We start from the raw sequence: 12436 nt of genomic DNA on the forward strand, positions 1-12436 counted from the left end.
AATATGACAGAAAATATGACTAAAAATATGACAGAAAATATGACTAAAAATATGACAGAAAATATGACTAAAAATATGACAGAAAATATGACTAAAAATATGACAGAAAATATGACTAAAAATATGACAGAAAATATGACTAAAAATATGACAGAAAATATGACTAAAAATATGATGACAACAAATGGCACGTTGCGGGGAGGAGGCAAGATATGCAGAAAATGAATTGATTCCCCATGTATCACTTTTACATTTTATTTTTCATTATTATAACTTAAAAGAAATATTGCAGTCTCAAAATTTTTATTTTTCAAAAGAGTAAAAAAACGAAAAAACGAAAAGGTAACAGAAGAAAAATATTAGCAATAAAAAATATGGAGCAAGTAAAAGCATTTATATTAATTTCTTATTGAAGAAATATAACTTAATTAAATAAAAATTGACAGGACGTTTTAGTGGCTACAAAACGTTAAAAATTAAAAAAGCATTTCTAAAGAATATAAAACAAAAATAAAAATCTAAACAAAAAAAAAAAAAAAAAAACCGTACAAATGTGTACTATATACACATATACATAGTACTTGTACGTATATATATAGGTATATGTATTTTTAAGTAGAAATACATGTTTCAAATATATTCAAAATTTTAAAAGAATTTACAAAAGCCTTCCCTAATTTGACACAACTCATTTAGTGTTTTTAGCCAGAAATTTATTAGCTGAAAAAATTAAATAAATAGGAATATCGTGCATTAATTAATACATAAATGATAGAGTATATACATTTATATTCAGGAAACACGTGCAACGGTTAATTGCATGAATATATGTAATACATACATATATATATATATATATATATATATATGTATATATTATGCGTGTATATACTTGTCCATATATGTACTTGCATATAATGTACATGTTTATATGACTCAAGTGCAGCTATACTTGCAAAAGTTTGTTAATACAAGCATATTTATTACATATTTAACACAACAAAAGACGTCAATAAAATATTATGTTGTGTACCTCTTCATTTGAGTGCGTTCTTGTCAAGTTATGGGACTGTTTCAATAAAAACATACTCCCATAAATTGAAGAATTTTGATACAAAATGTTTCTGACATTCTGGTAAATATTTATTAATATTTTTAGGTCCTTATTAATTTCATCTACAAACAAAAAAAAAAAAAAAAAGTAGGGAAAATAACAATAAAATTAATTTAAATTAAAATAAACAATGTATAAGTTCGTAAAAACAACGTCAATAGGATAATAAGGCACAATAGTACTTGCTGACTTACACGTTGTTAATGTTAGTATTATTAGTTCCACTATTTCTGCAATATATATGTGCAAACATATGAGAACAAATAATACACACACGTACATACATTGCAACAATTTTGGTAAAGAATAATATTAATGACAAGAATGTGAATATGAAAATGTGTGCGAACAAATAAATTAAAAAAAAGAAAAAATTACTTAAGTTAGAGATAGTTTCATAATTGTAAAAAAAGAAATTGTACACATCAAAGTTACTTATTTTTTTATTCGAAATATTATTAAAGGATACACGTAATGTTTTTTTGTAATTCCAATTAAAAATACCCCATAGATATAAATTAATATATTTTTCTGTACATTTTACAATTTGATCCATATTTTCACACGTTTTATGATATGAATGCTTAAACCTTGAAATTTTTTTCCCTCTTGATTTTTTTAATTTAAAGGGGTTATCATTTGATAAGTTATTACTTATGTTCTTACGCCTTCCTTTTTTTTTTTTTTTGTCTGTTTCGTTTGGTATTAATTTTTTCTTGCGACCTCTTTTTTTCTTTTTTCTTTTCTGTTCCCTTTTTATGATCAAGGAATTTTTTATTAATTTAAATCGCCTATCAATTTTTTTCTCTGCTTTTAATTTATATTTTATTTTATTTAATTTCAAATAATAATAATTGGAATAAGAATATCCAATTAATGGGGTTAAAATAAAATCTCTGTCTTCATATTTTTTTTTCTTTACATATTTACATTTAGGATTAAGGACTTTCACAATTACATTTTTGCACAATTTATTAACATAAATATGCATAACATAAACATATAATAAAATGTTTAAATCTTCCTTACAGTATCTATACAACATTTCTATTTTTTTAATTTTTTCATCCTCTATGAACCTTTTAATCTGTTCTAAGTCTTTATTACCACATGGGTTAATACGATTGCCATTAATGTAACTACCACCATTATTATCATTATTATTATTATTACTACTGTTGTTATCAATTGTTTGCTTACCATTAAGTGTTGGTGCTTCATTTATATTAACCTCCTTGTCCCAATTATTAGTATTGTCGATATTAGCACATGAATAATGTTCTTCTCTTTCGATGCCTTCCTGTTTCACATATTTAGCTTCTTCATTTTTACCCTTTGTATTGCTATCATTTACATTTTCAAGGTTTATGATTTCGTTCTTATCAAATGCTTTTTGGGGGTTTATCATTTCGCTGTTTTGAAGCTGATTTTTGTTATTCAAGGGTTCTTTTTCATTATCATCAAAATATTTTTTAAGGTTATTTGGTGCATTATTTTCATCCACATTTCCTCCATTCACTAATTCATTTTCGCTGCAAGAGTTGTCCTTTTTATTATTTATGAGTTCGATATTATTATCTGCACTATTATCGTCAATATTTACTTTTATAATATTTCCATTTTTACTTTTATTGCTTTCTTCTTCATTTTTATCACATATAATTACTTCATTAAGAGTATCTGGTACCTTCTTGTCATTAATATTGACATTTTTACTACCATCTTCTTCTTTTCTATAACACATATGTTCCACGTTTTCATTATTTATATAATCTACTCTGTCAGTTACATGAACTACTTTTTCATCTATATTTACCTTTTTAATAATAATCTCCCCTTTTTTATTAGTTATATTTTCCTCCTTATCATTCTTATTTTCTTTTTTCATATTTGCATCTTCCATTTTGTCATTTATATTTATTTCTTTATCATTTGTATTTTCCTCACTAATATATATATTCTCCTCTATATCTTGTACACTTTCATTTTTGTTATTTATATTTTGGTTTTCAATATTTATATCTCCCTTATTTTCTGTTGTTCCTTCTTTTTTATCTCTTAGGGTATCTATTATTTCACCTACTTTTTGGTTATTTTCATTGGTACTTTCACTTTTACTGTTCTGGGAAAGAACTTCTTTCTCATCTTTGTTATTTGATTTAAGTTTTCTGTTTTCAGAAATTTTAAAGAAATTTGTAATTTTTAAAATGTATGTATTTGTTTTTTCTTTATTTAAATTGAAAATTGATTTTTTGGACACTTCAATTTTTTTGGTTAAACCGGTTTCTATTATATCCTTTTTTTTGAAAAAGAAATTTGCTTCTTCTATTTTGTTTAACTCGTTATGTACTTTAGGTTTCATCTCTTCGTTCTCTTTTTTTTCCTCTTCATTATTTTGTTTCGTGGTTTCATATTCTTTTTCGTTCTCCTTTTTGTCCATTTCATAATTTTGCTTCTTCGTTTGTTCCTCCTGTTCATTCTCTTTTTTCCCCTCTTCATTATTTTTCTGCTTCTCCTGTTCTTCTTCCTTCGTTCGATCATTTTCATCTTTCATTTGCTGATGCTTATCCTCTAACAGTTCTTCCTCATTCTCCACTTGCTCTTCTTCCTCATTCCCAACTTGCTCTTCTTCCTCATTCCCAACTTGCTTTTCTTCTCCATTCCCCAATTGCTCTTCTTCCTCTTTCCTTTTCTCCTCCTTCTCTTCTTTCTCTTTCCTTTTCTCCTCCTTCTCTTCTTCCTCTTTCTTTTTCTCCTCCTTCTCCTCTTCCCTCTTTTCTTTTCCCATTTCTTCTTCCTCTTTTTTCACTTCCATGTCATTTTTTTCACTTTCCGTTTTCCTTTCTATCCTCTTTCTGCCTCTTCTTTTTTGTTGGATCCCTCCTTCTTCTATGTCTTCTGTTCTCATTATCAATTTTTCCCTTTTTGCTCTCTTATTACGTTGTATTTGTTGTTGTACCTTTTTTCTCTTTTTTCTAAAGTTGCATATTACATCATCTTTTTTATCATCTTCCTTTCTAATTGTAATATCTTCCATTTTATATTTGTTTCCTTTATTTTTATGTAATTCGCTCCATCCTTGTTTTTCACTTTTTTCATTATGTGTTACATATTCCTTCATTTTCCCAATATCCTTTTCATGTATGATTTTTCTTTTCTCTGTATCTTTTAGTAAAAAAAATAGCATTTCATCTTTCTGGTTATTATGATGCGTATAATCATTTGCCTTTATCAAATTTTTATATTTAGTTAAAGGTATATTATCTATTTGTTCTCTTTTTGATTTATCTATAATTTTAATAATTTCGAAAAGTTGAAATATATCAATATCTATATTTAGGCATGAGAAATAGTAAGAATCATTAAACCAAAAAAAAGAAGGGACAATTAAAAAATAAGGTAGAATAGTATTTTTACTTTTAAAGATGTTCTTAATATAACCTCTATATATAACCCCTCGTGGTGATTTAAATTTTGCTAGTATACTTCCTCTCAATTCATATTGAAGTGTTTCTCCTTCTACTAACTTTATTTTTCTTGGAACATTTTTGTATTTATCATTCTCTCTTTTCAAATGTTCATAACAGCTTATGTCCTTTTCTTCATCGTTGTAATCATAATATCTTCCATGTTCTTGATATGTTAATCCAGTTTTATTTGATGGCAATTCTTTCAAATGTTCTTCATAACGCGTACTATTAGTGATTTCTTGATTGTAATTAGTATTATTAAAACTTATATTCTCTTTTTTTTCTTCTTCTATATTTTTTTTATTCTTTGTAATAATATCATTAAAATCATCATTAGTTATCAAAACGTTATTTTGTAATATAATCCTTACATCTAATTTTTTTATAAAATTTAAAACGAGATAATCTATATGTAGATCTTTTTCGCTTTTATATATTTTCATTAAATTGTTAATCATAATATTTTGTAAATGTACATTATTCGGGTATAATTTTTTTATTTCAAATAATTTCATAGCTAATACAAAATTAACTTGATTCTGTATATTTTTACAAAAGCTTATTTTAATACTCTCCCATTTTTTATGAAATAAAATTTTATAATGTTTAAATGCCTTTTTATAATGTAACATATATTTATACGTATTAAAGGAATGAATAATATAAAATATTTTACTTGTTTTTTTTTTTTCATCATTTGTGCATATTACATAATTATTATTTATGTCGTAGGTACTGCTACTAATTCCATTTAAAAGATCTCTACCATTTTGTCTTATTTTTCTTTCATATTTCAACACTGAATTGTTTTTTGTTCTTTTCCTTAAATTTATATTACTATTACTATTGCTACTGCTATTGCTATTGCTATTGCTATTGCTATTACTATTGCTGCTGCTATTGTTATTGCTATTGCTGCTGCTATTGCTATTGCTATTTTTTTCCTCTTTTCTGTTAAAATAATTTAGAACAGCTTTTTCCTTTTTTTTGTGAATTTTATTACTAATATTATTATTACCATTAACATTAATGTCTTCTACATTTGTAGTTACTTCTTGTTCAATGGTGTTAGATGCATTTTCGTTGCTTAACGAGTTAATATAATTTTGCACATATTTTCTATTGCTTAGATTATTTAATATTTTTATATAGTTTGATAGGGACAACTTATGATCTGGAGTTAAATGAACATCGTTTACTTTTAGCTCAGTGTAAAAATTTACTATTCTCCCTAATCCTATTTTATTTTTTTCTTTTTGCTTAAAAAATACGATATCATTATGTTCAAATATTTTTAATTTATTCTTTTCATTATACTCAAAGATTTTATTTTCATTTATTTTTATATCTTCCATTTAGTTAATAACGATATTCTTCTCTTATGCTAAAACCAAAAAAATGTTAAAAAAAATAAAAAAAAAGTTGAACAAATGGGGAAATAAAACTATCCAAATAGTATAGGGTATAATTTACGAACTATATTCCTCTCATTTATTGTTTGAAACAAAAATTGAATAGAACTTGTTATTACACTTAAAAAAAAAAACAAAACAAAATGTATATTAAAACAAAAGGAAAAACGTTTTAGGACAATTTGATTTGTAAAATGCGACAGTTAAAAAAATTTAAAAAAGATTGTTAAAAGAAAAATGCAGGAAATGGAAAAAAGGAAATAAAGGTGTTCATAATATATATACATATACATATATATATATATATATACACATAAATGCCATATGGCCATGGTAAATATTACACGAGGCTGTAATAAATCTACTGACTGTTCACAATGCACTCATCCTTTTACGTCATTTGTCAGACAAAAAAAAGCAATGAAGAATGTATCTTATAATGTATGTTTACGATTTTCATTTGTGCTTGAAATAATGAAATTTAAAATTTTGTATTGAAAAAAAATGAACTTATCAAATATTTATATACATATATAAATACATGCATATACACATATTTGCACATTCGTACACATACACATATATACATAATACATCCACATGTACATATATATACATATAATATACGTACATGTATCGGTAAATGAACAAAATAAAAAATGAGGATAAGTGCTACATGTTTTTGTGTATTGCCAAACAAATATATACTGTGCTATTTTTAAAAGTTTAAATGTATTTTAAAACAATTGATTGTAATTTAAAACATTTTCACATTTTGCATTACGTATTTAACGTATTCATAATTGTTAATGTTCCCTTACAATGGCAAATGAAAATTGTACATAATAATAAAACATATTATACATATGTTAGTAAATAATATGGCATAAAATAATATAAAGAGGAACATACAACCAACAGAGCAAGTTAATATTCTCTTATGTGTAATGCTACAAAATCCAATATATTATGCATACAGTACATATCATAATAATGTGCTATTTTTGTATATTTAAAATATAATATAAAATTTAAAAAAACATTGAAAATGATAATTTTTACAATATAACAAAAAAAAGAAAAAGAAATAAAAAATAATAATAATACTATATTAAAAAGAATAATTTACACAATATTTAGCAATTTTGTAAAAAAAAAAAAAAAAAAAATGTGTTTTAAAAATACTCATATTTCCCATTTGGCAAGGTTATATATATCAAATAATCTAAGTGAAACCACGCTTATATAATTTGAAAAAAAAAAAAAAACATATATATATATATATATATATATATATATACATATTTAGGTTCATATAGATAAATATATTGTGAATTATAAAAAAAGCAAAACGACATTAATTTTAACAAAAAAAAATTGCTCTTTTGATATATTCCATATGTTTCCATTAGTTTTAATTAATTAAAAATTTTTGTTTTTGTATATAATGCATATTTACTTAAAAAAATTATGAAATTAAAAAATAGTTCTTAAATTTTAAATGTTAGTTTTTCAATTGTATAAATGATCAGAAATGTTAGCAGAAGTTTTTATAAAATGCACAAAAAGTAGAGGAAAAAAAACTAAACAGAAACAATGAATATTTATATATATATATATATATGTAAATACGTAGATTGAGAATGTATATTCATCTGAACAGAAACAAAAAGAGGAAAAAGGACATTGAGGAAGAAAAATTAAATGTAAGAATTAAGAAATATTCATAAATATTCTTATACTAAAAAAATTTAAACGTATAACTTGTGAGATTTGTATATATGTATTTATGTATGTATATATTTATACATATATTTACATGTTACATGTGTAGGGCGCATTTTTTTATATGCCAAAAATCGCAGTAGAACGTATATACTTGTGTATTTTATATAAATATGATGTTTCCTTTTTTTTTTTTTTTCAATTCGTCTGAATAATTCCAAAAGGAACAAGAAAATGCAAAAATTTACGCTGAATTTGTTCGATCATTTGAGGGAAATGCGCATGAAAGAGGAAATAAATTTGTTAAAAGTAAAAAAAAAAAATTAGATTATAAAAAGACAACTAAAATGAACAAGTGCACGAATTGGTACATATATATATATATATATATATATATAATGTAATATATTCACTTCTATAAGAGAAGTATTATTTTCATTTATGTACTTTCTTCTATTTTTGATCTATTCAACTAGGTGGAAAACTTTTGAACCCTTCAAGTTTTACATATGTATCAACAGAGGAGGAAAATAAGAAAAAAGGAAGGAGTAAATTTACGAAGGTAAAATCCTTAGAAATATTTTACATACATATATACATCTAAATATATATATATATATATACATATATGTGTATATGAGTATATATATAAATGAATGTTTAAGTGAATCACATTTTTAAAGAAAATACGGAAATATGACATATTTATGCAAAATTAAAGTATCTTTATTTTGTTATAATATTTTATATTTTATACATTTTGTGTTTTTTCAAATGTCAGAGTGATTATTTTAATGAAGAAAGAAAAAAATTAGACGAAAAATCAGATAATAATAAGAGTAATACGGGAAAAGTAAAGGAAATAGATAGTTTTTTAGAAGGTTACACATTTTTTATAATTAAAAAAAGAAAAAAAAAAAAAAATGCATGCATACAAAAATATTGTTAATATGTATTATACATGTCTATAAATAGTTACAAAATTTTTTTTTTTTTTTTAATCTTTTAAAAAATTTATTTGTTTATAATTAAAGAAATTAAATTAAAACAAAAAATTTTGGATGAAAGGAAAATTCTTAAAGAAAAAGCTCAACTAGCTAAGTCTGAAGAAGAAAAACTTAAAATTAATAAAAAAATAATAGAAATAGAAAAAAATGAAACGCTGTTTGCTTATACTTCAAGGAAAGAACGGGTTGCGAATCTGTACTTGGGAAATTTGTCACCTGAGGTAAAAAAGAAATTGTGCATATGACAAGGAATGCGTCCATATTTATATATATTATGTATATGTATATTTAGCTGTGTTAATAATGAGAATAAAAATAGAAATATTTACATTATCAACATATGTGAATAGGGTAAAATTTCAATGACTCACAACTAATAGTAGAATTGGGAATAATTTCATCATCGAATATTTTACTATGTCATTATTTTATTTTGTATTTTACTTGTAGGTTACGGAGGAATATTTATGTCAAAGATTCGGGAAATTTGGAAAAGTAAACAGTGTGAAAATAATGTACCCTCGTAAAGATGAAGACAAAAAAAAGGCTAGAATTTGCGGTTTTGTTTGCTTTGAAAATAAAGATGATGCAGAAAATGCAAAGGATGCTTTGGACGGTGTAGAAATGTTTGGAAATGTTGTGAGGATTGGTTGGAGTAAAGCTATACCAAAAATATTAAATAATAATAAAGCAGAAATTAATAATTTTAATTTTGATAAAAATAATACTTGCAATATTAGTTCTAATAAAAAAATCGAAGTATTATTACCAGAAGATAAAAAATTGAAAAGAATAATTGATTTGTTAGCTAAATATGTTACGGAAGAAGGATACACATTTGAAGAAACAATAAAAAAAAATGAAAAAGAGAACCCTTTATTCGATTTTCTTTTTAATACCTCTGATTTATTCTATTATTATAAATGGAGAGTTTTTTCTTTTGCACAAGGAGATAGTTACAAAAATTGGAGAGTGGACCCTTTTCAAATGTTCGAAAATAGTTATGTTTATATACCTCCTAAACTTAATAATACGAAGAAGAATATTTCCAAAAAACAGGAGAAAACGTAATATTTATGAAAAAAAGAATTAGAACTAAAATTCTTGGAAGATTATCTTTTATAATATATATATTTAGAATATTATTAAAACTTAGTAAATGCATTCTGTTATTTTAATTAAAAGAAAACTGCTATCAGAGCGTTGAAATTGTTATCCATACCTTTGTTTTTACTGCTGTGTTTACTGCTGTGTTTACCGTTATATTACCGGCATATTATTTCCGTATTACCTCCATATCACCATTTTATTATTAATCTTTTATTGCCGCTTTGTATTCGCTTAATTAATTTTTTTTTTGTTTTTTGTAGGAGAAGTAAAAAGTGCGAAATAGATGAAAAGAAGAAAAATAAGCTTATTAACATCATATATAATTTAAATAAAAAGAGGTACGTTCACAATCTTGTTCATATTCGTATTTCCCATAAAAAAAGTTGTCGCATTTCGGTAAAATGTGTTATATGTATTTGAATATGCTTTTTTCTTTTTTTTTTTTCTTTTCCTTTTTAGGGTAAGTATATGCCGTGCGATGATATTTTGTACAAGGCACAGTGATTTCAGTTTAGACATTGTAAAAACAATTTCTAGTTTTTTAACAGATTTAAAATATGACATGCTGAAAAAGGTATTTATATAAAATACGATGAATTTGGTGCAATTTTTGCTTTAGTTTTTGTATACACTAATATATTTTATTTGTACATTTATTCCAACTTTTTAGATAAATTTAGTTTATTTATTATCAGACATATTATACAACTGCAGTAATCAATTTTACTCTTCATGGTCTTATAGAAAGCATATAGAAGAGGAGTTACCTCGCATATTTTTTTATTTTAGAAAAAATATAAAAAAATGTGATAGTAAAATAAAAGCAAAAATATTTACAGATTCTATTGTTAATATATTTCATATGTGGGATATTTGGGCAATTTACAATACCTTTTTTATGAATGGGTTAAAATGTTTATTATCAAATAAAAAATTAAATTATATAAAAAATGAAATACATGAATCGGATTATGATAAAGATTTGGATGGAACAAAAATTGAATTTTTTGATGAATTAAAAAGTTATCCATTAAATTTAAGAAAAAATGCATTTTCTTACTTTATGAAAGATGATAATCAATTAAATCGATTATGTGAACAGAGAGGATTATATTTCGATGAGAGCTTTAGTAAAAAAAAGAAAATTAAATATTTATTAATATATGATGACTTTTGTAGTAATGATATTAATATAATAAATAGGAAAAATAACATGAATTTTATATTACAAAATGAGAATAAAAAGATTTTCACGTTAGGCTTTGAAGAAAATGATACTGTCCTACACGCAGAGGAGAAGCATGCAGTTAACGTGTTATGAAATGATAAAAAATTTAAGAAAAAGTAATTATTATTTTTTTTTTTTAAACATTATATGACTATCATGTTATGACTACAACAATGAAAATCTATAAATATGTGCAAATGTAACTTTCCTGCATTTTTTTTTTCAAGTTTCTATGTTTATATATACCCATATATATGTATATATCAATCTATGTATGTATGTAGACGTTTACTTTTATAAATTATGTTCATACGTTGAAATTCAATTTAAAGCTTACCTTTTTTATTCTTTCGTATAAGTTATTTTTTGTTTTTTTTTTTTTTTTATTTATTGTATCGTTTTAATTAATTTTTTATTTTAAACACCACAAAGTACACCAATTTTGTCAATATAAAAATGGCTCATATGAAATTTGAATGATAATGGATATAATTACAATGGATATTTTTTTTTTCACAACAGTTTGGCTATATCAAAAAAAAAAAAAAAGAAAAAGTGTTCACAAATGATGTACTAAAATATAAAGCCATACAACTTTTTAACATAACATTTCACCATAGAAATTAAAAATTTTGATTGAGAAATGTGTGTAATATATTACAAATAATCACACTGTACAGTGATGGTAATTTTATTAAATGAATAAAATGAACATTGTCACAGAAGTGTTATATTTTTTTATTTTATTACGAAAATGAAGAAAACCTTAAGCACTTATTTAAAATTTTAAGGTAAGAATAATCTCATATATTTTTTTATTTGTTTTTTAAAAGGTGAAGAAATTGATAACAGTGTTATTACGCAACTACATATACGCAAAATTAATACGATGCTTTGTTTATATATATAACGTTATACTGCTTATATATATGCATACATATATGTTTTTTCTTTTAGAGCCTTTTTGCAATGTTTGTTGAGCCTCTATGATAAAAGAAAAAAAGAGAAAAAATTATAGAGATATGAAAATTTGAAATATTTATATGCTAGTTGCATTTTTTATATCCCCAATTACTCATTTAAACTTATTTTGTGGAAAATCAATGAAAAAGTAATACGTTTTATTATATATATAGGAAAAATACCCACTACTCATATATACACATGCAAAGCAGGTTCGTTTAATATTTATGTTTAAAAATATACAGATGTACTTATAACCCAATTGAATTACCACTTCAATCACTAGTGCGTTATTAACTTACCGTATGTTTAATGTTAAATGTGAAGAGATTTTTGTTCGTATTATTTTAATATATAAAAAAAAAACATACGAATATTTGTCAGCGCAATTATTACAATAAATAATT

At 23.7% G+C, this 12436-nt stretch overlaps 2 protein-coding genes across 2 annotated transcripts; one reads left to right on the forward strand and one right to left on the reverse strand.

Annotated features, from left to right (window-relative positions):
- Nucleotides 1-648: 648 nt before the first annotated feature.
- PmUG01_13055500 (conserved Plasmodium protein, unknown function) lies at nucleotides 649-5939 on the reverse strand (the record flags this gene model as incomplete). Its single annotated transcript, XM_029007561.1, has 3 exons — nucleotides 649-720; nucleotides 1034-1176; nucleotides 1493-5939. The coding sequence occupies 3 exons, from the start codon at nucleotides 5937-5939 to the stop codon at nucleotides 649-651; spliced, it is 4662 nt and encodes a 1553-aa protein (XP_028863938.1).
- Nucleotides 5940-7639: 1700 nt separating this feature from the next.
- Nucleotides 7640-11159, forward strand: PmUG01_13055600 (U2 snRNP-associated SURP motif-containing protein, putative; the record flags this gene model as incomplete). The annotated part of the gene is made up of 9 exons (XM_029007562.1): nucleotides 7640-7702; nucleotides 7946-8030; nucleotides 8198-8283; nucleotides 8503-8602; nucleotides 8756-8949; nucleotides 9179-9795; nucleotides 10099-10176; nucleotides 10298-10412; nucleotides 10509-11159. The coding sequence occupies 9 exons, from the start codon at nucleotides 7640-7642 to the stop codon at nucleotides 11157-11159; spliced, it is 1989 nt and encodes a 662-aa protein (XP_028863939.1).
- Between the last annotated feature and the right edge of the window lie 1277 nt (nucleotides 11160-12436).

This window comes from Plasmodium malariae (genome assembly GCF_900090045.1).
Source record: "Plasmodium malariae genome assembly, chromosome: 13".
In the NCBI taxonomy this organism is placed as follows: domain Eukaryota; phylum Apicomplexa; class Aconoidasida; order Haemosporida; family Plasmodiidae; genus Plasmodium; species Plasmodium malariae.